The 27,062-nt window shown below is 34.7% G+C and overlaps 2 protein-coding genes and 2 pseudogenes across 3 annotated transcripts; 2 read left to right on the top strand and 2 right to left on the bottom strand.

The window, feature by feature from the left end:
* Positions 1-7,425: 7,425 nt before the first annotated feature.
* On the top strand, positions 7,426-9,949 carry LOC143587277 (pectinesterase 2-like; annotated as a pseudogene). The gene is made up of 2 exons (XR_013144852.1): positions 7,426-8,477; positions 9,278-9,949. The product of XR_013144852.1 is annotated as a pectinesterase 2-like (transcript).
* Positions 9,950-15,637: 5,688 nt separating this feature from the next.
* On the bottom strand, positions 15,638-17,543 carry LOC143587269 (pectinesterase 2-like; annotated as a pseudogene).
* A 661-nt stretch (positions 17,544-18,204) lies between these two features.
* On the bottom strand, positions 18,205-19,036 carry LOC143587268 (pectinesterase inhibitor 9-like). The gene has a single exon (XM_077068604.1). The coding sequence runs from the start codon at positions 18,949-18,951 to the stop codon at positions 18,217-18,219; it is 735 nt and encodes a 244-aa protein (XP_076924719.1). The 5' UTR covers positions 18,952-19,036; the 3' UTR covers positions 18,205-18,216.
* A 2,571-nt stretch (positions 19,037-21,607) lies between these two features.
* Positions 21,608-25,989, top strand: LOC143587266 (uncharacterized). The gene is made up of 4 exons (XM_077068603.1): positions 21,608-22,310; positions 23,847-24,690; positions 25,276-25,465; positions 25,581-25,989. Exons 1-4 carry the CDS (start codon positions 21,634-21,636, stop codon positions 25,706-25,708), a joined length of 1,839 nt encoding a protein of 612 aa, XP_076924718.1. The 5' UTR covers positions 21,608-21,633; the 3' UTR covers positions 25,709-25,989.
* Positions 25,990-27,062: the final 1,073 nt, after the last annotated feature.

Raw genomic sequence — 27,062 nt, 5'->3', positions numbered from 1 at the left:
CCTCAGCATCAGCACAGAACATTTTCATCACTAACTCCTTAAGGTCATCCCATCTCATGGCCTTAATCTCCTCTCGGGTCTTCCTTTGTTCCACAGTTTCCCACCAGTACATGGCCTCATCTTCAAATGACTGAGTGGCATAACCCACTGCTTGGTCGGGACGGCATTCGCTAATTCGGATTTTCTTGTCCATTGTGGTTATCCACTGGAGAGTAGCGATTGCGTCTCCCAACCCAGTCAGCTTTGGCGGGTCGCATCCTTTGAAGGACTTATAGTTGCACCCATCTTGGCCTCTTTTCCTGTCACCGACCTCCACAGACTTATCCTCACTCGAAGCCTCTCTTTCTCATTCCCCATCCTTCCTACCATCACCACCCGCCCCTTCAGCAGTTCGTTCACGGCTTCCAGCAGATCTTTCGGGATTCAGGTTCTTCACAGCAGCAACTACAGCTTGAACAATGGCTGCTTGAACTGCAGGGCTAAGTTGAAGCTCTTTGTTGTTGTTCTGGTCTCTTCCAGCTGCGCTTCCTTCATCTTCGGTGTTGGAAGCTTCTTCTACCGAGGGTTGCCGGACAGGACGAGGCCTGCCACGACGTCCAGTGCGACCTCCAGTTCCAACAATTTCTCCAGCTCCAGCCATTAGTATTCTAAAAGGGAAAACACAAACGTCATCACTTTAGGAATTATTTAGCACATGATTTGTAAAGTAAGTAGTTAATGACGTTGATCAAGTGTAATTAACTATTTGCGTTACTCCTCAAGTTCTACATACTTCCCTTCATGATTTCACTTGTGCTTGTTTATACTCTTAAACAGTTAATCAGTTAAGATCAATTAATCCTATCCCTAACCTGCACTCATTCTTCATTTAGCAATTAAGCCAACATTAACATACACCATTTACCATACACTTTACCTTTACTGAGCTTGTTTGAGTGACACATGGCTATCTTGAACTAGCATCTTCTTTCTTTCTCATTTTAAATCTCATTCTCTGTTCGAGTCTAAGCATGTAGGATGCTTAAATCTCTCGAACTTATGCTCTGATACCAACTTGTAAGGCCCCGAACCGGTAGCCCTACTTTAGCGTCGGATTTACTCATAAACACAGTTCTTGCAATCAGAGTTAATTAAAACTTTCGCGGAAACGTTTACTTGAAGCATTCGTTACAAAACATTCAATCTCTTCTTTGATACTATAAAACAAATCATTACATTTAAAACATCTTTTCTTCCATCTTAAGATGCCAGCCGTTCAATCCATGCCATGTGCCATCCTCATGCTAGTTCTTTGGTCTGATCACCTGCGTGCATACTAAAAGTCAGCTACGCTGAGTGAGTTCTAGTTAATCAAGCAACTTATCATACAACCACTACATGCATCATATACGTATCCGAAGGCACGTAGTCCACTATCTAACCTGCTTACCTTACCACTTAGCCTCTTATTTACACCTACCACCTTACCACTTTGCCACTTTAATAACGTATAACGTTATGCCACTTTGCCACTTTAATAACGTTTAACGTTATGCCACTTTGCCACTTTAATGACGTGGTCACGTATAGGCTTACCCTACCACGTACTATCGTCACGCCACTATCACTCATACTACACCCTTGCAACTTCTAACACGCTCTACCTCTACTTATCTACAACATGCTTCATATCATTTACATAATAAGCAAGTCACATCATAGCATACATACACACTAATAACCACTTGGCAATCACTGTCCTTGGCGATGCGTGCAATATCCGAAGATCGTTCACGCACCAACAAGTATTATATAATAGCTACCTCGTATAACATCTATAGCATACACTTACCACTTAAGGTAAGTGTATTCACACTTCACATCGAGTATGCACACAGCCCCGAAAACATAACAAGGAAATGGGGCTAGAAACTCACCTGAACTCTGCCTCTTCCTCCGATAGTTGTAAATCCCTTCTTTAACTGAGCTCGGCTGACTGTATAAGTTACACGTATCAATACTCGCCTGATCTAATCTGGCGGCCTAGTACTAGCTTACTTTTACTTATCGCTTATAATTTATTTTCTAATCGAACTCGACTTTAGGCGAAGTTAAACCTTAGGCGAACTTAGCTTTAGGCGAAGTTAACCCTTAGGCGAACTTAGCTTTAGGCGAAGTTAACCCTTAGGCGAACTTAGCTTTTAGGCGAAGTTGTCATCAGGCGAACTTAGCTTTTAGGCGAAGTTGTCATCAGGCGAACTTAGCTTGCAGGCGAAGTTCATCAGGCGAACTTAGCTTGCAGGCGAAGTTGTCGGCTGCAGCTACTGTTCGTCCTTAATCATCTTCGTTTCTTAACCAAATAACTCGATTTAGGTATCCACGTAATCGTCTGACCAGCGCCTACAAACCCCAACCATCAAATCGGCCTAACATCGATGTTTAAGGGGTGCGATTTAGGCATATAGGTTACGGGTTCTTTTAGGTTAACAATTAACCTATCAAATGCTAATCAATTCCAGTAATATTTGTTGTTTTAGGTTCGTTTATAACAAACTAACACAGATCTATGATTTCCCAAATCAAACCGAACCTATACGAACGATTTCTAACTATAAACGTACCTTGAACGAGTCGAACTACGAACCCGGTTAAGCCTTGATGTTGTTTTGGTCCGTCACGACGTTCCAGCACCAACAAGCTCGGGTTTTCGCCTTCGGATCTTGGTTCGGGTTATAAGATGGTGTTGTGTGTGTTTTGGTGGTGTATGGAATATGTGAGAATGAGATTTAGGGATCATGGGCTTAAGCCCATGGACTCTCCTTCCTTCTTTCATAACCCAAGTCCATAACCCATATCCATTACCCAACACTAGCCCGACCCATACCAACTCATACTCTATTTATTTATTTTCCGATAACCCGAGTAAACTTTCCCTCTATTATTAAGTAATACAATTAATATTATTTTGGAAATTTCGGGATGTTACATTCTACAAATCACAAACATAAATAATCAAAGAATGGACTTTGATATACTTATTTTTTTCCAAATCATCCCTTAGGATATGGATGTTAGTGCCTATTTTATTCACAGCTTTACGTTGTGTTCGCGCAACCACTTTGAGATTTGTTTTGTCTAAAACTGTGTAAAATCATACAACTCTAGTTGCTTCATAGGCCCATATATACGCAGACAATTCAATTGATAAATGCTATATGGAAGACTGCTTATGACCAACCTTCAATATCTGACACTTCTAATCTTTCTAAACTCCAAAACTCCTTTAGCAATTTCATAATACAATAACAAAAAGTGAGCTCTAAATGAAAAAAAAGGGTAAACCCCAAAGCTCATGTGCTGGATCCAACAAAAGGTCTTCTATCTCTATGTCTGAATGTTGGTTATTTTAAAACCCTAACTAGTAACTAATATTGAGTAGGATTTAAAAAAGGATGAAAAAATCACAGAAAACGGAGTGTTAAAAGGCTTGAACTAGTGACCTTTGGGATACAAAGTTACCACCACACCACATTAGTATTGATTTTATGGGTTCCAACTCTTAATTTTTATGGTGTCCATAAACAAATTAATATACAACCTCTAGAAAATTTCTAAAAAACATTGGTGTACCGGGACCCCGATTTACTCTACGTGGGTCCGCCCCTGCTCGAGAGTGAAGTGTTAACTTAATAGATAGAATTCTAAAAGAGGAAAAACTTGAAGATACACAAGGATCGTTAAGGTTTGACGAATTGACGAGTCTCGCCGTCATGTTATCAGCGAATTCGTTGGACAGGTTCAAAATTTCAAATGTCATGAATAATTTAAAAACCTAAAATATATAATTCTAATTCAAAACAGATTATGTAAATAGTTTATGGTTGTACTTATCCACTTGTAAATATTAAGTTAACGTATCATTATCTTGCACCTAAGTTTGATTTGTGGTGGGACGCAGTTGCATTATAAGTCGTTAATTAGTTGTACGATAATGACACTAACGTAACTTGATAGAAAATTTAAGGATCTTCATTTATTGAGGAAGTGTTTAAATATTTACATAAAAGTTATTAATCTAAGTTATATTTATAACTTTAAATCATTATTTTGTATCAAGTGTGGCCCGACTGTATATAAAATAAACTATCATTGAGACGTATTTATTATATCTACGTGCCAACATAAAGCTTGTTTAAAACGGAGCTTGGTCAGTCTGAAGAAAACCCTAAGAGGAAGCTCTTACATCAGTGCAATCGTCACCATCAAGTCACCAAGTTTGGGAGGAAAACCACACAACCATGATAAGAACCCCCGGAGTTGGCATCAAACATGACAACATGTGACCACAAAGGCCGCAAGCTCTACCCTTCATTCCCCAAACCCCGAGTTTTACTGTTAAATTTGTGAATAGTTAAGCAGGCTGTAAAATACGATTAAAACATATTTTTACGAATCATAATTCAATTTAACCTTTTACTATTGAAGATTATAATCATACACACACTCAAACCACAACTTTTTCCATTGGGCCACTATGTTTATAGTTGATTGTTTGTGTTTGTTTAACTCTACCTTTGCAACACCAAACCATAAAGGAAAAGACTCTCCAACTAATGTTTTTTGGTTCTAAGTACATAATTAATCTCGTATATATTTGTCCTGGTACGTCTTTAATAACATGTTCGTTGTGACTAGTTAAATCAGATACAGTAAGTGTGTACGTACGTAATTAATAAGTTTCTGTAGCTTGTAGCAATGTTTTAATTATCAAAACATGACAGCTTGTAATTAGACCTTGCAACTAAACTTGTATAAATTTAGGCATAGATTGGGATATACATTTCCTATAATTTAACTTTTATACAATATATATATATAATTTGATAATTAGTTAAAAAGAAGCTGACAAATTAACACCCGCAAGATTGAGACTTTCTAACAAGACTTAATTCACTCTTATCAAATGATATACACGAAGACAATTACTATTTGTGCATGTATAATTATATATATTTTTATTATGAATACTTTTAGTGATTTATTTTCTTTTTAAATAACATTTCATTGTAATAAATTAACAGTCATAAAGTAAAGCTTTTGAATTTGATAATATCTAGTTTTTGAACCTTTCAAACTGCACATAATTATTCTAATGGCTCAAGATATGTATATATATGTTTAATTTATATATTCATATATATCTATTCTAATAAAAGACTATCTATTTTTGTCACTTGTCAATCTCAAAGCCCTCATATTCTTTTCACTTATTTCAATATTTGGTCTTTATCTTTTAGTCATTTCAATATATGAATTTAAGTTTGTTTTTATTATATGTAATCCTAATCGATTCATTCATTAATATTAATGGTGAATAAGAAAATAAGGAAATGTTAAAATTAAAGTTGTATGTTTGTTAGAATAAAATTTTAAAATTAATTTTCTCTAAACGTTTTGTATAAATATTGCAAACATGGAGAATACCTATTATATATATCTTGGTGTTTAACATTAAATTATTGAAGCTGAATATTATAATTATAATCTATATCGTTTACTATATGAAGTATATGTCATTTATTTATATGACTTTTTTTTGTGTAGTATAAAGTTTTTATTTTTAATATTACTTCTATAACTCAGACTGAAATGCTTCAGAAACATATATTTTCACATTTATTTAAAAAAAATAGTTAATCCGGTTAAAAAGTCATTTACCATGCTTCTAACAAATCCGAAATCTTTGCTTTTTTTAATATATAAGTTGTTAATATATATATATATATATATATATATCGATTAATTAAATATTCCAACAACTCCGGAAATATTAACTAATAACACGAGATTAGTATTCAAAATTTAAACACTCCTTATCCAAAGTATTATAAATAAGAATCACTACCTTCACTTTATTATATTTTAAATCTTTTTATATTCTGTTAACTCAGAATAATCACTTTTATTTGAATATGGCTTTAAGGTTGGTATGTCTTTGTCATTTTTCATTAATATGAAATGAAAAAAAATCATTTTGTTATATTCTAATTTCCGGTTTTATATGTTGCTTGATTATACAATTGTTAATTACAAAATATAAAATCAAGTAAAAATTTGTCATACACAGAAGATTAATGACACCAAATTTATAATCAATCAATTTTAAACTCTAAAGATTATAAGGATGACTATATCATCAAAGTTCAGGTAATCTGATTTTTTGGATAATTATGTTTTTTGGACAAACATGAGCAGATGATCTCAAATGACATTATATTAATTGATTAAAATGTATGATATTTTATGTGTGTGAATATTTTTTTGTTAATTTCATGGATATATTATCATTTATCTAAGGTTGGTATGTACTTGAAAAATCTTATTTGTCACACGGATAACTATACGTGGCTATAACAAGAGTTATAAACATACCTATTTGTTACATTATCAGGAGTTACAAGCAGGCATGAACTAAATATTTTGATTTGTGATAAATAATGTGTACCAACCAATACAATAAAAAATGTAGTGTAAAAGGAAAGTTTTATTTATTTGTAACATATTTGTGTAATCTTAGTTATGTAATTTCTGTAATTTTAATATAAGTTGTAACTGTATAAAATATATTATCATTTCTTTAATAACTATATTTCGTTTAATGGTTAAAGTATAAAATTTTCATCAATTACCCGTGTAATACACGGGACTCAAACTAGTATCATAATATAGTAAATTAAGATGTAATATTAATTAATAAAAAAATTAGAGAGTTATTTTGTGTGATCTGCAAATTCAGTGGACATGACGACATAAAATAACGTCGTATTCAACTCGAATGTAATTGCGTAAAAAGTCAAATATTTTACAATATATAATAATATATATTTTCTGTTTGCTTTATTTAATTTTGACAATTAAATCCACTAGCTAGCTAGAACATAATATCATGCAAAAAGGTTATATTTCGGCACCATTATGACGACTTATGAAATTACGTGCATGGTTCCCTTTAATTCACATAAAAAAACAATCAAAATATAACGTATATTTTGAATAATAATAATATATAATTACAATTTATTACATATATGTTAATGAGCTTTATGTCAAATGATATTGTATGGGAAGTGACGGCTTGAGCTAGATGAGAATGTGAGTTCAAATCCGATCTTAATAAGGTTTTATCGCAGTGAACTTTCAAAAGACGGGTTTTCCTGGAACAAAATATAACGAACTTGGGCTACACGCGCTCAGCATTTAATCGTGGACGTATGATGTTGCATGTATACAATTAAGTATGACTGAATAACTTATGAAAATAATATAAAAAGAATCGTCAACTTGCATTAAAATGCTTACAAAGTTCAAATTCTCTTTTTCATTACTTTAAAACATATATTATAATGAATTTATATAATGGCTTTTGTTATAAATGGTAAGTTGTCATGTCTTGTTTTAGGCTTAAACAGTTGATTACATATGAAAGTACCAGGTGATGCACCCCTTAATTGGTTGGATTTCACTACTATATAAACCAACCTTTGCATGCAAACACTCACAACAACCAAATTAAAAAACCAACTTTCTAAACAAAATAATTTGTTTTGTACAAATGACAACCTTTCAATTTTTTGCAAAAACCCTAGTTTCATATCTGATCCTTCTCCTACTTCCGATCGTGTATGGATCTGGATCATATACGACGTATAAGCCGGAGGTAGCTTCATGGTGTAGCCAAACACCACACCCGGAGTCATGCAATTATTTCTTAGCCAATAATCAATATTCCGGTCCAGTTAAACAAAAATCCGACTTCATTAAGGCTTTGTTAAAAGCAACCCTCGATAGGGCACGACACGCTGAGTCAAACACTCGTGGGCTAGGCCTAAAATGTCGTAACAAGCTTGAAAAGGCCGCATGGGAAGACTGCATTGAGCTTTATGAAAGCACTGTTCAAAGGCTCAACATGACTGTTGACCCTAGTAAACCGTGTAACCAATTTGAAATGCAAACCTGGCTCAGCACAGCTCTCACCAATCTTGAGACGTGCCGAGCCGGGTTCCAAGAGCTAGGTGTTGGTGGCTACATGTTGCCACTAATGAATAATAATGTGTCTTCTTTAATTAGCAATACATTAGCAATGAACAAAGGAAGTTCTCCATCTCAAAGTAACCAAATAGGGTTCCCTACATGGGTTAAGCCAGGCGATCGCAAGCTCTTGCAATCTTCGAACCCTGCGGCTCAGGCTAATGTTGTGGTGGCTCAAGATGGATCGGGTAATTATAAAACCGTGGGAGAAGCTGTAGCCGCTGCGGGGAAAAGGTCCGGTAAAGGTAGGTTTGTGATATATGTGAAGGCAGGTACTTACAAGGAGAATGTTGAAATAGGTAGAAAGTTGAAGAACATAATGCTAGTTGGAGATGGTATAGGAAAAACAATAATAACCGGTAGCAAAAGTGTTGGAGGAGGTGTTACAACTTTCAAATCAGCTACTGTTGGTAAGTAAAATCAATAATAACTCAAATTATGTTTCCTTTAATAACATGCATGGCATAACTCAATGATCAAACTTTGTGCTAACCAATAGATAAGATAAAACCGAAAATATCAAGAAAATATCTATTTAATCAGTTTTTTCTCATAACGTCCACCGTCAAATCTTCAATCATATCGATCAACACATTTTTTAATTATTACTCGACAAGATTTTTAACCAACCAGATTTTGCTACTTGTTCAAAAAATCTCATTGAAAAACGAGAAAAATCCTGTCGGGAAGCAAAAAAAAATGTCATCGGAAGACGAGATAAATCTCATCAGACACAGAGAAAATTCTGTCGGCTCTGACGATTTTTTTAAGAAAAACTAAGTTTTGTGATGCTTTGAAGGAATCATGTTGGTTTAAAAATTGTGTTAGCCTATGATTAAAAAGTGTGACAGTAGATATTAGGGAAAAAAAACCAAACTTATTAAAATAGACATTTTATTTCCTTTAACTTTTTTAAATAGACATTTTGGTTATTTTCAAGATTAATCACAAAGTTATATTTTTTACCAATTAAATCTATCAAATAACCATTTTTCTAAGATGTTTAGTACTTGTGGGATATCAGTGAACTTCCTTTCTTCCAACACAAGTCATGTGATTAATGTCACGTTGACTTTTAACATGCATTTGTAAAAAAAAAAAAGTAATATTGTCACAGGAGAAATGGTTGGCAAAATTATATATTACTATTCATATTGCAAACTAAAAATGAATATAGACTTATAATTATATCTTTCTTTCATGAACTCAGCTGTCGAGGGAGACGGATTCATCGGTCGTGGCATCACCTTTAGAAACACCGCCGGACCGCAAAACCACCAGGCGGTGGCACTCTGATCTCTCGGTTTTCTACCAATGCAGCTTCGAAGGCTACCAAGACACACTTTCTGTCCACTCCAACAGACAGTTTTATAAAGAATGTAACATATATGGCACGATCGATTTTATTTTTGGCAACGCGGCAGTAGTGTTTCAAAATTGCAACATTTACGCACGTAACCCGCCTAACAAGACCAACACGGTGACTGCACAAGGTCGGACCGATCCAAATCAGAACACGGGAATCTCAATCCAACATTGTCGTGTCATGGTAGCCTCATACCTCACGGGGTCCACTAAGACATATCTTGGTAGGCCTTGGCAACAATATCCAAGGACCGTGTTGTTTCTCAACACGTTCCTTGATAGTCTAGTGGACCCCGCTGGCTGGTTGCCTTGGAGTGGGAACTTTGCGCTTAATACATTGTATTATGGGGAGTACATAAACACGGGACCAGGTTCATCAACCGCGAGACGGGTTAGCTGGAAGGGGTACCGTGTGATCACTAGCGCCACCGAGGCGGCAAAGTTCACTGTTGGAAACTTCATTGCTGGTGGTTCGTGGTTGCCTGCTACCAATGTACCCTTCACTTCTGGCCTTTAATTCAATAAATAAATATATATAGGTGATGTGTTTTGAATTCTATTATTTGTTTGCATTTGTTTTGTAAAAGAATTAGCGTAATAATTCTATATGGATTATTAATAAACAAAAGGGTGAATATTATAGTATGTATAATGTCTCAATATTGTATAATAAAATCATTCAATTTGTATAATGTCTCAATGTAACTTGTGATGATAAAAGGTTTAAAACTAGATTTTATAATACCAACTACAATTGTAGTTTTTTTTTTCCTTTTTGTTATTTAAAAATATATCTGATACAAAATATTTAACAAACCAAATAAATTTTGCATTTATAATATATTCTAGGTGTTAAAACTTTAAGTTTAATTGATCATCTCCTTGCTTACGATATTTTTTATTGCTATTTTATCTTCCCAAAACTTTAAAAATAAAATAAAAAGTTAAGTGCTATTTTAGTACATGTAGTTTGGCCAACTACTCAACTTTAGTAGTTATTATTTATTTTGTGTAAATGGCTACCCCTGTTTTAAAAAATACTTGCATTTTTAGTATATTTTTTCTAACCCCGTCTATTTTGCGTTATGAATAATTTGATAACTTTGTTATTTTCTTTTCTTTTTAACGCTTATATCTTGTAAACCTTAAATCCTCAAATCATAACATCAAAATCTGAATCCTAAATCCCCAAATATCGTAAAAATTCAAACCCTATGATGATATGGAGAAAGGGTTGGGGATTTAGGATTTGGATATTGATGTTATGATTTGTGAATTTCGTGTTTACAAGATATAAGCGTTTAGAAGAAAAGAAAATAACGAAGTTACCAAATTATCCCTAACTTAACGGAAAAAATATATGGGGTTAGAAAAAAGTACTAAAAATGCAAGTTTTTTGAAACTGGGGTAGCCATTTGCACAAAATAAAGAATAGGTACTAAAGTTACATAGTTGGTTAAACCACATATACTAAAATGGCACTTTAACTCTAAAATAAATTGTAAAAGAATCATGTCATAATGGGCCAGGAAAAAAAGCCTAAGTGCTGGGCCTGAATCTTATCCAAACAAATTCAAATGTAAACTTAACTCAAGTTCAGAACGTTAGATTACTATTTAGATTTTTTTAACAACCAACAAACACTTCAAAAATTCATCAACTCCGACTTTGTGAGACTTGTACCCGCACCTATTTGGCGGGTTTATACACATGAGGCTACTAAGCTAAGAGACCATCGGTAGTTATGCCTTAGATATTCATGTATTAAAATTTATTATTATTTTTTGAAATCGATTTATATATTCATTTAACTAAAAAAAGGATCCAATTACAACAGAGAGGCAGGTAAGCGGGCAATAAGCTGCGTCGCCTTTTGAATGGGAAAACCGATCCTACTGAAAACAAAGTTATCGTTCTTCACTTCTTTGGCGTCGTTGAGTTACTGCTCCGCCACCCCTCTTTTTTTTTAAATCGACTTATATTTTCATGTATTATAGAGTTGAAGGTTAATTCGTGTGAAGTAACTTTGTTCAAATGTGAATCACACTATTAGCTAGTTTACACTAGCTCACATGGGAATTATTGTGAATTCGCCCTTCAGATTTTTGGAAGATTTTATATATATTCACATGTAATTATGGATCAAGTACTCACTGATAGTTTAGAAATGGTTTGTTTGATAAAAGGAGGTGGATTTATAAAATGTAGGTCAACAAAATGCTTCCATATATAGTTGGTGGATTATAGTAAATTGTTTTACTATATAGCCTAAGTAGTATCGCTGTATAGGGTCTAGCCGGGCTTCACAATTAATTGTTAGGTCCAGTTATATGCTTGCTGCATGCGTTTAATACAATGCCGCCTTGAAAAAGGTCCACTTATGTGCTACGACGTGTGTTTTGTGCCACTTGTTGGTCCATATTCTCATTATAGTTGCTCACAAAATATTAAACGAAGAGCACGTGACATTGAACACACAATCTGGTAAGTGGCTGACACTTTATTAACTAAATTGTTCGAGTTTTTCCTTCAACTTTCACTTTCATTTAAAAAGGACTTGTTAATTTTTTTGGTAACCCATTTCAGGGTTAACTTCCAATATCACCTATGGATATTCTTAGTTTGGGGGTCCCTTATATAAACAGACAGACATGTGTGAATATATGCTACGATGTGTCTAGTGTCACTTATATATGTTCTCACTTTTATTGGTCTCTTGTATATACCAATGTGCATAGCACATTGTTGTAAAAATCGCTAGTCGGGCGGTGGGGTGGGGACTAGCGATTAATCGGGATTAGTCGAGATTAATCGGGATTAATCAGATCAGACTTTAATGTGTGATTTTCAGTTTTATATATACATGCACACATTTTTATATGTTGTCACTACTAGAAAAAAGGCTTTCCTTGACATGCGCACAATGACATGCGTTGATTTATGACGCGCAATTGTGCAAGTCATTATAATGAAGTCATAATTTTTGAAAATTTGAAGATTTATGACACTCATTTTTGTGTGTCACCGAACAAGTGTCGTATATAGAAAAAGGTATGCGTGTCACATATGCGAGTCATTGTTCACTAAAAAAAATACAATATATCCCTCAAAATATGCAGGTCATATATTTGACCTAATTAGAATAACCCACGCTTCTATCTAACATACGACCTGCTACTCTCAAAACCCAAAACCACCACCGGCCATCACCACCACGAACACTAACACCACCATGAACGCCATCACCACCACAACATTGACACCACTACAGGCCACAAACGCCATCACCGCCACGACATTCCGACACCACCACCGAAATTTTGAAGGATTGAAGCAAAATTTTGAGTCTATTGAAGGATTTTTCTAAGGATTTCAAATTTTTTGAGGTATATGCCTTCAATTTTACCTTACTCTACTTTTAATTGGCTAGGATTTAATGGAGTGTTATATAATTCGAACGTAATTGAACTGTTATTTCTTGCAAAAACCTGAAACATAATTGAAGTGTTATATAATAATAGTTTGAAACATAATCTGAACTGACTTACAAAACTATTTTAAGTTTTTTTATCGAATCGATACAAAAATTCAAGACGAGCTGACACCGAGCTTCAAATAAAGCTTATTTACTTATCGAGCCCGAGCTAAATGGGAAGCTTGTTGAGGCTTTACGATCCATGTGTATTAATTACTGAGCTCGAGTCAAGCTTTGGCTCGTTTATGGTACTACGCAAGCGTGAGTCGAGCTTAGGCTCGTTTATGTTTTTCTTAAAATATAATATATGAATTAATTACTAAATAATAAATGACCCGAGCCCGAGCTTGAAAAAACAACCCACTAGCCGAGATTTAGAAAAATAGCTTGAGCATAGTCAAGTTCGAGCTCTGGTAACTCAAAACGAAGCTAATGACTTTGTGCTTGCTTCTTAGGCTATTCTTCATTGCTATTCTGGATTTTGTTACCGTTTTAAACCAACCAATACAGCTTAAAAAGCTTTACTATTCTTCTATTGTTACTACACTATCTAGTAATAAAACTAGGGGTGCAAGCGAGCCAAGCCGGCTTGTGAGTTACTCTTGAGCGGCTTGTTAAAAACTCGAATTGAGCCAAGTTTAAACGAGCTCGAGCATTAAAAATAGCTTGTTTTATAAACGAGCCCTAGCCCTAGCCCTAGCCCTAGCCCAAGCTTCACATATCGAGCTCGAACTGACTCACGAATCTAAATGAGCCTATTATTTACATAACATATATTTAATGTATTAAATACATATATAATAATATTTATTATATATGAAAGTGTGATAAAAATTGCTAAACTGTGTGTGTAATGTTGTATATAAAAATTATATTTAAAAATATATAAATAAACTAAAAATGTTTATAAATTAATTAAAAAAGAATAATTGAGCCGAGCTTTAGTTTAAAAAAAGTCTCTCACAAGCCAAGCTCGAGCTTGAAAATATGTATCACGAGCCGAGCTCAAGCTCTCGTAAGTCGTAACTCAAAACGAGCCAAGCTTGAGTTGTGTATGTAGACAATGTTGATTCAAGAAATATGATGCAGTTATGCCTCAATGTTGATTTGTGTATGCAGACATGACTCAAGTACACTTAACTGATTGCAGAAGTTGATAGATTGCTGTCAAAAGTCATTTTCGGAATTCGCTTGAAAATTGTTGTGTGTTAATTGGGGAACTTACTTTTTTTATATGTAGTTTTCAGTTTTATACATATACAAACATATTTTGGTTGGAATTTCGCTTGAAACCAGGGGTTTTTGCTGAATCTCTCGTGGAAAACGGCTGATTTTGGTCGGAATCACACCGGAAAACGTTGTTTTTGGTCGGAATCTTGCCGGAAGCCGCCACTTTTGGCCTAATTTGACCGGAAACCGCCGATTTTGGCCGGATTTTACCATTGACCGATTAATTGGCCGACTATTCCGAAATTAATCAGTGAAGTGGGGACTAGCGATTAATCGGGGATTAATCGGTGACTAGTCGGGATTTTTGCAACACTGCCAATATGCATGTTGATACATATATACTAGCATGCTACGACGTATGTAGTACATACCACTTACGTATATTCTCAGTCTTAGAATGTAACTTGATCATATCACTTGTGTTTTAACGTTCATCGTTATAACTCTATATGATAGTTTCTTTTATAAACAAAGTTATAGTTCTAGCAAGAATGAGGCATGTTTGTCAACCGACAACCCGTATAAAATATGACACCCAAAATATGTAATTATTGTCAAACAACTAATGGTTCAAAAAATGTAATTGTCAACTAAAAAAGTGTATAATCTATGATATATTTTCGTATCAAAATAATGTATGTGCATGTGACATTGCTGGCTGCAATTGACTATGCATTAATCTTAACATAACGTTAAATGGACCCCAAAATTTATACCATATAACCTAACTTTTTGCTAAAGGTGCATTAATAGTGATTGCCAATTTATTAACTCGCATTTTTATATATTAAAATATATCAAGGTCTTTTCATTGAGAATTGCTTGTAGGTTAGGTTATACTACAAGTGTAAACAAGTCGAGTCGAGTCTAAACTCGTTTAAGCTCAAGCTCGGCTCAAACTCTATTATTAAAGTGTGGCTCAGGTTCGTTTATTAATTGATTAAATAAATTATATACATTTTAAATTATTTTACATGTATATATAACTAAAAGTTTTATATATAACATAATAAACTATTTAGTGTATCATGGTATTATAACATATATCTCGCTTAGGCTCATGAGTTAATTTGGGGTCAATATTATAACTCGGACTCGGTTATCAAACAAGCTTATTTATAGGCAAGCATCTTTAAGATTTGATATTCATTTTCTGGTTCTTAATAGATGTAAATACGCGTTTCGATATACTTCAAATATATCATGACTTTATTTTCTGGATTATACAAGACTTCTTTAGTGTAAGTAAACCATAGTAATATTTAAAAAAAATTATAATACACAAAATTTAAAAACAAAAACAATTTTAGTTTTATGGGTTTGTTTTGATTCAAGTTGATTTCGAGATATTTTTTACTACTTTGTAACTTATAACTTTTATTTAATTAGGTATGATATTGTAATTAAATTCTTTTATTGTACCGAATTCCTGTAACTCACGAAACTTCATAAATAAAAGTAGTTGGTTCAAAATATATTACATCAAATAAAGAAGGTTTTGCATTTTCTTAGATATATTACAATTATACTATAATACAATAATAATGGCATAGCTTTCCTAGCCTTGTGACATAATTTACTTTTTGAGCTTTAAACATGCAAATAATAGTTGGTTCAATATATGTCACGATATATATTATGTGTCGTGTGAATTAAAGGCTAGCGGTCCAGGGCACGCCTGTTTCCGGCAACCAAGATCCGCCGACAATGAAGTTCCCCGGTGTGAACTTTGCCGCCTCAGCATCACTAGTGATCACGTGGTATCCTTTCCAATTAACCCTCTTAGCCGTTGATGAACCCGGCCCTGTGTTCATGTACTCACCATAATACAATGTATCAAGGGCAAAATCACCATCCCATGGCAACCAACCCGCCGGGTTGACTATGTCATCGAGATACGTTTTTAAATAAACGGTCCGAGAATATTCCTTCCACGGTCGACCAAGATATGTTTTAACCCCTTTTAAGGTTGTTGCGGCCGTGACCCGACAATTTTGGATTGAGATCCCCGTGTTTTGGTTCGGGTCAGTTCGACCTTGTGCCGTCAACGTGTTGGTCTTATTAGGCGGGTCACGTGCAATAATGTTGCAGTTTTGTAGCACTACAGCCGCATTGCCAAAAATAAAATCAACGGTGCCAAAAATGTCACAATTTTTATAAAATTATCTATTTGAAAGAGCGTAGAGTGTGTCTTGGTAGCCTTCGAAGCCGCATTGGTAGAAAACTGACAAGTCAGACCCACTCTGGACCGCAACCGCTTGTTCGTTTTGCGGTCCAGCTGTGTTTCTAACTGTGAAGTTACTTCCTATAAATCCATCACCTGACACCGCTAGAGTTCATGAAAAAATAACATTAAGAAAATGTAAATATTTTTTGTTTAGATTGTGTAAAAATTGTGATTTGTTACACCTTACCCATAGTAGCTGACCCGAAAGTGGTTGAGCCGCCCCCAACGCTTTTACTACCCGTTATGATTGTTTTCCCCATTCCATCTCCAACTATCATTATATAATCCGATTTAATCTCAACGTGTTCATTGTAAATGCCTTCTTTCACATATATCACATACCTCCCTACCGCCTGATTTTGCAGTTGCAATGGCGTCTCGAATAGTCTTGTAGTCACCCGTACCGTCTTGAGCCACTACAACATCAGCCAAAGAATAAGGGTCTGAAGATTGCAATAGCTTCCGATCAGCGCGTTTCACCCAAATAGGAAAACCTTTATGATAAGGCTCATTAAATGAATATCCTCCTTTGTTCATTGCCAATAAATTGCTAATTAAAGATGAAACATTGTTCTTCATTAGTGGCAACATGTAACCACCAACCCCTAGCTCCTCAAACCCATACTTACACGTCTCAAGGTTCGTGAAAGCTGTGCTTAGCCAGGTTTGCATATCAACCTGGCTACACGTCTTTTTAGGATCAACAGTAATCTTGATCATTTTCACAGTATTTTTATAAAGTTGTACACAGTCATTCCATGCTAACTTTTCAAGATTGCTACGACATTTTGGACCAAGCCCTCGTGTGCTGGATTCGGCTTCTTCTGCTCGCTCTTGGGTGACTTTTAGTAGTGCGTTGATGAAGTCTGGTTTTTGTTTCATAGGGCCGTGATTTGGTTTACTGGCTAAGACATACTCACATGGTTCCGGATAAGGTGTTTGCTTGCACCATGACCTAATTTCGGATACCGGGTAACCATAAACCTCTAGAGAGAGATGAAGGATCAAACAAGAAATCAGGGTTGCTAAAAATGAAAATGTTGACATTGTGAAAGCAAATTATTAAGATCAATACATAAAAATTGTTTATAACTAGTGTTTGTAGTGGATAGCTTTCCACACAAAAGGGTAGCTTTATAGAAACCTTTGGACTTGATGGTGTTCATTAATGATTTTAATACCATAATGTTTAAACTATTTTATTTTTCACAATAATTATTTTTCTCATTTTAAATTTTCAATATCATAAATAAAACCTTATTTGAAAAAAAAAAGAGACAAAATTACACATGTTATTCTTTATTATTACAAATAACTTCTCGATAATTTGAATATTAATTCTAATATTTTGGAAAGTAGGTTTTAATCTTATATTAATATGCATACACGTTAACTTCTCGATATTTCATGAACACATTTTTGTCCTAATTTTTCTTGAATTAAATACTAATAAAAATATAAAATTTAAAATGGAGTTAAATAAATCAATGGACAAACTTAGAACTAGTATTTAATTAATGTAATGTAACTTTTTGATCATATGATTAACGCTTTTGGACGGTTCTCCACTACACCTAGTCTTTGCAATGTTACGTCTTGGGCGTTTCTTGACAACACACGGTCTGAATAGAATATTACGTGGTAAACGTTTATCATAATTTACAATGAAATTTTGGGAGTATGAATATAATATTTTATATCTTTCTCAAAACTTTATATTAACATATTACATTGACAATTACATGTATATAACTTCAACAAACAAATAACAACAAATTAATTAACAAGCACACAAACTAAATTAACATCACACCGGGTTATTACAACACAAATTATATTACATGACTCGATCTTAAGGGTTCTTGATGGCCCGAGAAGCACGATGCCTTGCGGTATAACGATTAAGCAACGCTAGAGAATTGCTAGCAAGTTCTTTCACGTTCAAAAACCTTGCTTTGATTATACTTTTTGTCTTGCTTCCGATTTTATCCCCTAAAATACCATCCATGCACCCGGTGGCATCCGTTAAGGCGGTACTGAGCCAACTTTCAATGTTACTCTCATGCCACCCGAAATTCTCCTCCCCGTCTTTGCCCATTTTTTGCAACTCCTTGACCGATTGCGTTATTTGGTCCACACCATTGTTGATTTGTTGCAAGCATTGATCCAAGGCTTGGTACTCACCCGGGTACTTCTTTTGGTTTAATTGTTTTGCAACCGTGTTCACATAAGCCTTTGTGACCCGCGCTTTGGCTAGACATGTGGTTAGTGAAATTTGAGCTATTTGTTGTGGGCTTGGTACCTTGTTTTTGGTAGTGTATGGTAAAAGTGTTCTGACACATAGATCAGTGTATAATGCCGTTCGACACTGTGTCTCAAGGTATGTTCTTGCCCTTGAGCGTGGCACGATCCGTGACTCGATCGTGCCTAGAAGACCTAGGATTGTGAGAGAGAGGATCAAGAACTTGAAAGTCATTTGTGCCATTTGTTGATATTGTATGTGTTTTTTTAAGGTTGTGAAAACATGAAGAGGTGATAAGGGGTTATATAGAAAGGTTGTCACATGCAATCCAAGTGTATTGCACATGCAACTTTGCTAACAAACTAAGTGAATTATTTTGTTATTAAGAATATATTGGATACTATTGAGATTGAGTGATTAAGAAATCTAAGTAATCTTTTTGTTTTATCACACCACGACCGTCCACTTGTATAAACTAATATGTGAGAATATCTCAAGGTTGACTTTTGAACTTTTCATAAAATTTTATTGTAAGAGCATCCACAATGAGGGCCAAGCCCCAAGGTCTTTACACACATAGCAAGCCACAAACAAAGGATGATGCAAATACAACCGATGTGGAGGCGATGGTTTTGTTGCAGGTCCGGACCTTCAACCCTGCAACGGACGACGAAATATATAAAATTTTCCTAGTAAACGTATAAAAAAGATATACTCTATTGTTTTGAACTTATGTAATTATATTACAAAAATGAAAAAGAAAAAGTTAGAGTAATTATATTCTATAGTTTTGAACTTATGTAGTCATATTACAAAAATGAAGTAGAGTCATAATAATCACTAATTCAAAATTGTAGTGTAATAACAGTTACACTACCGAAAGTCACAAACCCAGTTTTATGTGTGTGGGTGTGGGTTGGGGTTGTGGGGGGGGGGGGGGCCGGGGTTGATGAACTGGGATCCTTAGGTACCTTCGAGCTTCGTCCTTGATTGTTAGCATAAAAAATGTAGTTATTTTTAGTTTTTACGAATCTCAATGACATCTCATGTTAAAAATTATTGGTATTTAATCATAACACTATAATAACAGCCCCATATTCTTTTCCTATAAATTAAATGAAAAATAAATATCCACAATCTGCAAAATAATATTTGATCAATTTGTAATCCGTTTAAAGTATAAAATAAAATTGTAATAATTTCAAAATTGTCTTCCTTATATCAAATTATAACTTAAATTTATTTAGGTATAAATTGAGTAAGCCATAAGGTTTGACCATGCAATTGTGCAAGCAATAGCAAAAGATTTCCATGAGACAAGGTGCTGGTCTTTAGCTAATCAAACCAACACATTACTTAACCAACATAAACATATTAAATAAATAAACTCATGTAATTAGTAATATTCTTGATTTTTAAACTAACAAACCACCATCATTTCCAGTATTGTTACCCTAGTCTTTAGTTTGAAGAATGTTTCTCTTCCTTCCACAATAATTATGTGTCATTTTTTTTTTAATTTTACTAGTGGTAGATTAAACAAACAGATAGTTGATATTGCTTAATTCTCCTTTATTTCTTTTACAAATTAAAAAAAAAATTGAAATAAACTACCCAAATTGTCATTTAAATACCATTTATTATAAATTACCTTCAAATCTTCAATATATGGACATTAGAATAAATATTAAAACTATAGTTTTGAATCCGTCCATGACTATTTAATTATTATACCCCTCAAGATTCATTTAATTACATACTTGAACCTCAAGCTTTTTTAATCACACAATTAATCGCACAACTTTAATTATGTACGTAACCTATGTTTCATTAAGTTAAACAAACAAACTCGAAATTTTATGAATATGATACGAACCGAGATTATAACAAACTGAACTGATACCGACTGAGTTCCCGCCATCTTCTCGACATAACGAGCATGTTTAAAGCACAAAGTTTAATACACTTTGTCGGTTTACCTTCTTCAATAACCCATAAAAAAAGAATGTTGTGGCCCCAAGGTTATGGCCTATGGGGCTATAATGCTATATTCTCAAATGGGCCTAAGGTCAAGTTTCAAAGTTGAACCGATAATACATTGGGTTTTTAACTTTTTATTCGTAAGTAAAGCTGTCAAGTAACAACAACGGCCCATAAGGCTAGACCGGTAAGGCGGTAATTACTCAATAAAAAAAGAGAATTATATATAAAAAAAGACTTAAAACGGGTTTTCACATCGGTTTGCCCCGTTTGATTTTTAAACAGGTTTGCATCTTCAAAGGTTAAATCGATATACGAACATACAAACAGGGTCGTCTCCAATAATATGAATGTCTAAGACGAGTACTAAAAATGACCCTTATATAAAAATTTTAGTTAAGTGTCATTTTAGTACATGTGATTTGACCAACACAACTTTAGTACATATTCTTTATACCAACTACCAAAATTTGAGTTAAACCGATTTACGGGCTTGAAATGGTTTCTCTAGACACCTCTACTAGGTAGACTCTCACTACTTCTTATACCAACCGCCAAAATGAAACATTTCCACCGTACAATCCACAACCCCCACTCACCACCACCCTTCGCGCAACCAGGTTCATAACCCAACCCACTTTACCAAAAAACGGCTTGGGCCAAACCTGTATGGACCTGACCCATCTCACCGGTTCGTAGTCTCGTTCCCTTTTTTATAACGACGACTTCCTTTTTCTGTTTAGGCCACTGTACTCTCCAATATAGTGAACTTCATTGTCCCACTCTGGCCAAATTACGTTCTCTTAATCAAGCTTACACTAGCTTTAAAGTTTCCCTTGGGCGTTCCTTCGGAAAAATCATACTGCCGGCTGCCACTTGGCTGTCGTTGTGCCTCTACAAGATCAGAACTCTCCGACGTAACATACGATGGACGAAAGCCCGAGCGAACTCGAGATCCGAACTAATCGAAAAACATGCCAAAAAAAACACCCATGACACCATCTAGTAGAACATAGAACATTCTAATTACTTCTTGCATTCACCAAAATGAAATCTTTCCACCGTACAATCCACAACACACACCACCACCTCCTCCAACCACCACCCACCACCCTCCTCCGGCCACCACCACCGCCACGTGTCACCATGTCAACCACCACATCCACACCACACCAAAACCAAGAACCACTGACCCAAGTCCTAACATACCACAACCAAACCAAACACTCATTCACCAACTACTCCAAAGGGCCCCACAACCTCGACTGGGATAACCAACCCAACCCCTTCCGCCGCTACATCTCCGCCGCACTCCACCATCTCCGGCAACACTCCGGCGACCACCACTCACCACTTTACGATTCACTCCACCATTCATTCCCAAACCCAAAACCCATATCCAATTCCACTATATTTCAATTCTTGTACGATTCTTTAGCATTATCAGCTTGGAAATCAACTGGGTTTTCCACATGGTCGCTCAGAGTAAACCCTAGCTCAGGCAATTTACACCCGACTGAAGCGTACGTCATATGCCCACCAATTGAGCCAGTTTCTGATGTGGGTTTTGTTGCTCATTACGCACCAAAGGAACATGCTTTGGAGATTAGGGCTCAAATTTCATCTGGGTTTTTCAATAATTTGTTCCCAGATGGTTCTTTTTTAATCGGGCTTTCTTCGGTTTTTTGGCGGGAAGCGTGGAAGTATGGTGAGAGGGCTTTCAGGTACGGGTGTGCACGTGTCGGTTTTGGGCAAAACGGAACAGAAAATCGAAAGTTGGGTTTGAGTTTTTGATCCTAACCGTTGGGTTTCAGTTTTTTCGGTATTGTCATTTGAGCTTGAAAATTTTGGCACAAAATAGTGCATTTGATTTCGGTTTTTTAGTATTGCGTTTTGAGCTTGGAAATTTTAGGTTGAAAATAAAAATTGGCACAAAGTAGTGAATTTGGGCCGAAATCATTTGAGATGGCTTTCAGGTACGGGTGTGCATGGGACGGTTTTGGTCTAAAATAAAACCAAAAAACAAAACTTTGATTTTACTTTTTGATAATAACCGTTCAGTTTCGGTTTTTTAGTATTGTCATTTGAGCTTGAAAATTTTGGCACAAAATAGTGCATTTGGCCAAAATCATTTGAGAGGGCTTTCAGGTACGGGTGTGCATGGGACGGTTTTGGGCTAAAATAGAACCAAAAAACGAAACTTTGGTTTGAGTTTTTGATAATAACTGTTCGGTTTCGGTTTTTTAGTATTGTCATTTGAGCTTGAAAATTTTGGGCTGAAAATAAAAACTGGCACAAAATAGTGAATTTGGCCAAAATCATTTGAGAGGCTTTTAGGTACGGGTGTGCGTGGTTCGGTTTGGGTCAGTTTTTGGGCTAAAACCGAACCAATAACCGGAGCGTCGGGTTTGAAATTTTGAAAACCATTCTGTTTCGGTCTTTTTTTGGTACTGCCAGAAAAATTTTGGTCAGCTAAGCACAAAATAATGAATTTTGGCCCAAGTCAGTTTGTTAATCATTAACTAAAGTAGTTGTTTTTTATACATTTGGGCTAAACTATTAGACTTACATATTTACTAATTTCTTATAAACTAGCTAAAATAGAAAATGAAAGTTTATAAATTAGGTTTAATTTTTTCAGATTTTATTACACGTAAAGTTCGGGTTTTACAAAAACATAAAAGCAAACCATCAGTTTTTGTGTCAGTTTGGTTTTTTCAGATTTTATTACACGTAAAGTTCGGGTTTTACAAAAACATAAAAGCAAACCATCCGTTTTTGTGTCAGTTTGGTTTTTTGGGTTTCAGGTACAGGTGTGTGCATGGGTCAGTTTTGCACTAAAACCGAACCAAAAACCGAAACTTCAGTTTGAATTTTTTATAATAACCGTTCGGTTTCCTTTTTTAAGTATTGCCATTTAAGCTTGAAAATTTTGGGCCCAAAAAAGAATAAAATGGCACAAAATAGTGAATTTAGCCTAAATCATTTTGTTAATTAACTAGTTGAAGATATACATTTGGGCTAAACTATTAGAGTTACATATTTATTATATTCTTATAAATTAGTTAAAATAAAATTTGAAATCTATAAATATGGTTCGGTTCTGTTCCGTTCTTTGGTGTTTATTAGTTTCAAAACCAAAACCAAAGTGTAAGTTCGGTTTTCACAAAAACATGAAACAAAATTAAAGTTTTCGTTTTGGTATGGTTTTTTCGGTTTTGGATTTGTTTTATCGGTTTCATGCACACCCCTCCTTTCAGGTACTGTAACCATGACGTGGGTCATGCGATTGCAGCGGTTACGATGGCGGCTGCTGGTCAAGGGTGGGATGTGAAGATACTAGATGGTTTAGGGCATGATGAGTTAAAGAAAATAATGGGACTTGAAGTTTATCCAGAGTTCAAGATTCCTTCAAGAACAGTTAAAGGTAAGTTTGAAGATATGGAATTCGAGCATCCCGATTGTTTACTTCTTGTTTTTCCTAACGGGATCGATAAAATTGATATCAATTATAAAGATTTGAGCTTTGAGATTTCAAAGTTTTCTAATTTGGATTGGAAAGGTGAGCCTAATTCACTTAGTAAAGAACATGTATGTTGGGATATAATATACAAAACCGCAGAGGTAGTGAAAAAGCCATTAACTTTAGAGAAAGGTTTTGTTATTGACCCGTTCATAAAGAGTGTGACTTGTTGCGAGGATGCTTACCATAATATAACGTTAACCGAACTCGTGAGAAAGCGTAGGAGTGCGGTTGATATGGACGGAGTTACGTCGATTGAAAGAAACACATTTTATCAGATTTTACTTCGTTGTCTTCCTTCGGGTTTTCAAGAAAAGCAAAAACGACAAGTGGCGTTACCGTTCCGAGCAATGGATTGGGACAGTGAAGTGCATTGTGTGTTGTTTGTGCATAGAGTTGCCGGTTTGCCAAAAGGGTTGTACTTTCTTGTCAGAAATGAAGAGCATTTTGACGAAATTAAAAAAGCCACGAGGTCGGATTTTAAGTGGGAGAAACCCGAGGGGTGCCCACCCGAGTTGCCATTATATGAACTTGCAAGAATGGATTGTATGAAGCTCTCAAAACATCTTTCGTGTCATCAGGTACTCGTTGGTAATGTGACCCGTTGGGTTGAATGGGTTGTACTAAAATGTATATAATATGTCAGAATGGGTCAAACTAAAAAAAGAAAATGATTGAAACGGGTTAAAACGAGTTGACATTCTTGAGCTTTTTTTTTGTATGGAACGAGAAAACCGGAGGAAACTTTTTAGTACTTTTACTTTTTTAGTTTTTGATTTATATTTCGAGTTATGATTTTTTAATTATTTTTTTGTATTTTTTAATGAAGGGTTTTTGAAATGGGTCAAAATGGGTTGAGATTTCAAAAACCCCTCATTAAAAAATTCAAAAAAATAATTAAAAAATCGCAACTCAAAATATAAATCAAAAACTAATAAAATAAAAGTACTAAAAAGTTTCCTCCGGTTTTCTCGTTCCATACAAAAAAAAAAACTCAAGAAATGTCAACGTTTTGACCCGTTTCAATCATTTTCTTTTTTTTAGTTTGACCCATTATATACGTTTTAATACAACGGTCACATAACGCATTTGCCACCCCTAGTTTTCTAGTTCTAAATACATTTTTTCGAAACCTCTTTGTTTAATAATTGTTGTTACTCGTGTAGGATATTGCAAGTGATGGTTGCTTTAGCCTGGGCATGGTGGCGCGTGTTGAGCCGACGTTACGTGACAAGGGTGTTTGGATGTATCCAAGGTTGTTTTGGGAAACAGGAGTTGTCGGTCAGGTTTTGTACCTTGAATCACACGCGGTTGGTATTTCTGCAACCGGCATTGGTTGTTTTTTTGATGATCCTGGTATGCAATCAATATTCTTACTCCGTGTTGGTAGTTTCCGGTTTTAATAAGTTTTTTTAAAGTTAAAATATTAACATAATTATGAATTTATTAAAATTATAATATTGATTTGCAGTTCATGAGGTTCTTGGGTTGACCGGATCAAAGTTTCAAAGCCTTTATCATTTTACAGTTGGCGGGCCTGTTTTGGACAAGCGGATAATGAGCCTCCCTGCGTATCCAGGCCCGGGTGTTGATGCATAAATCATAATGGGCTGAAGACTGGTTAGTTTCAGTTTACAAAAGTATATAATAACATACTGATAGGAATCATATTCTAGTTTTAGTCCTAATTGTCAGTATAATGTCGTTCGACACTGTCCCTCAAGGTATGTTCTTGCCCGTGAGCGTGGCACGGTCGAAGACCTAGGATTGTGAGAGAGAGGATCAAGAACTTGAAAGTCATTTGTGCCATTTGTTGATATTGTATGTGTTTTTTTAAGGTTGTGAAAACATGAAGAGGTGATAAGGGGTTATATAGAAAGGTTGTCACATGCAATCCATGTGTATTGCACATGCAACTTTGCTAACAAACTAAGTGAATTATTTTGTTATTAAGAATATATTGGATACTATGAGATTGAGTGATTAAGAAATCTAAGTAATCTTTTTGTTTTATCACACCAGTACCGTCCACTTGAATAAAATAATATGTAAGAATATCTCAAGGTTGACTTTCAAACTTATTCACAAATTTTACTATGTAATTATATTACAAAAATGTAGAGTAATTATACTCTATAGTTTTGAACTTATGTTATAAAAATGAAATAGAGTAATAATAAAAATTACTTTAATTTAAAATTGTAGTGTAGTAACAGTTACACTATCAAAAGTCACAGGTCCTGTTTTTTGGTGTGTGTGTGAGGAGGGGGGGGGGGGGGGGGGGTTGTTATTGGGATCCCTAGGTACCTTCTAGCTTTGTCCTTGACTGTTAGCATAAAAAAGATAGTTATTTTTACGGATATCAATGACATCTCATGTTAAAAATTATTTGTATTTAATCATAACACTATAATAACGGCATCATATTCTTTTACTATTGATCAAATGAACAATAAATATCCAGGATCTGTAAAAGAATATTTGATCAATTGGTAATCCATTTTAAGCATAAAATAAAATTGTAATAATTTCAAAATTGTTTTCTCTATCAAATTGTAAAAACATTTGCTTAAATTTAGGTATAAATTGAGTAAGCCATAAGGTTTGACCATGCAATTGTGTAAGCAATAGCAAAAGATTTCCATGAGACAAGGTGCTGGTCTTTAGCTAATCAAACCACACATTGCTTAACCAACATAAACATGTTAAATAAAATAATAAATAAACTCATGTAATATTCTTGTTTTTTAAACTAACAAACCACCATCATTTCCAATATTGTTACCCTTGTCTTTAGTTTGAAGAATGTTTCTCTTCCTTCCACAATAAATATGTGTCAATTTTTAATTTTACTAGCGGTAGATTAAACAAACAGATAGTTGATATTGCTATTCTCTTTTATTTCTTTTACAAATTAAAAAAAATGTAATAAACTACCCAAATTGTCATTTAA

This window comes from Bidens hawaiensis, unplaced genomic scaffold (genome assembly GCF_021521415.1).
Source record: "Bidens hawaiensis isolate Kalapana, Puna unplaced genomic scaffold, B.hawaiensis_p1.1 tig00035436_1, whole genome shotgun sequence".
NCBI lineage: Eukaryota > Viridiplantae > Streptophyta > Magnoliopsida > Asterales > Asteraceae > Bidens > Bidens hawaiensis.
Note: the sequence above shows the minus strand (reverse complement) of the source record. Positions and strands in the feature narration are given on the sequence as shown.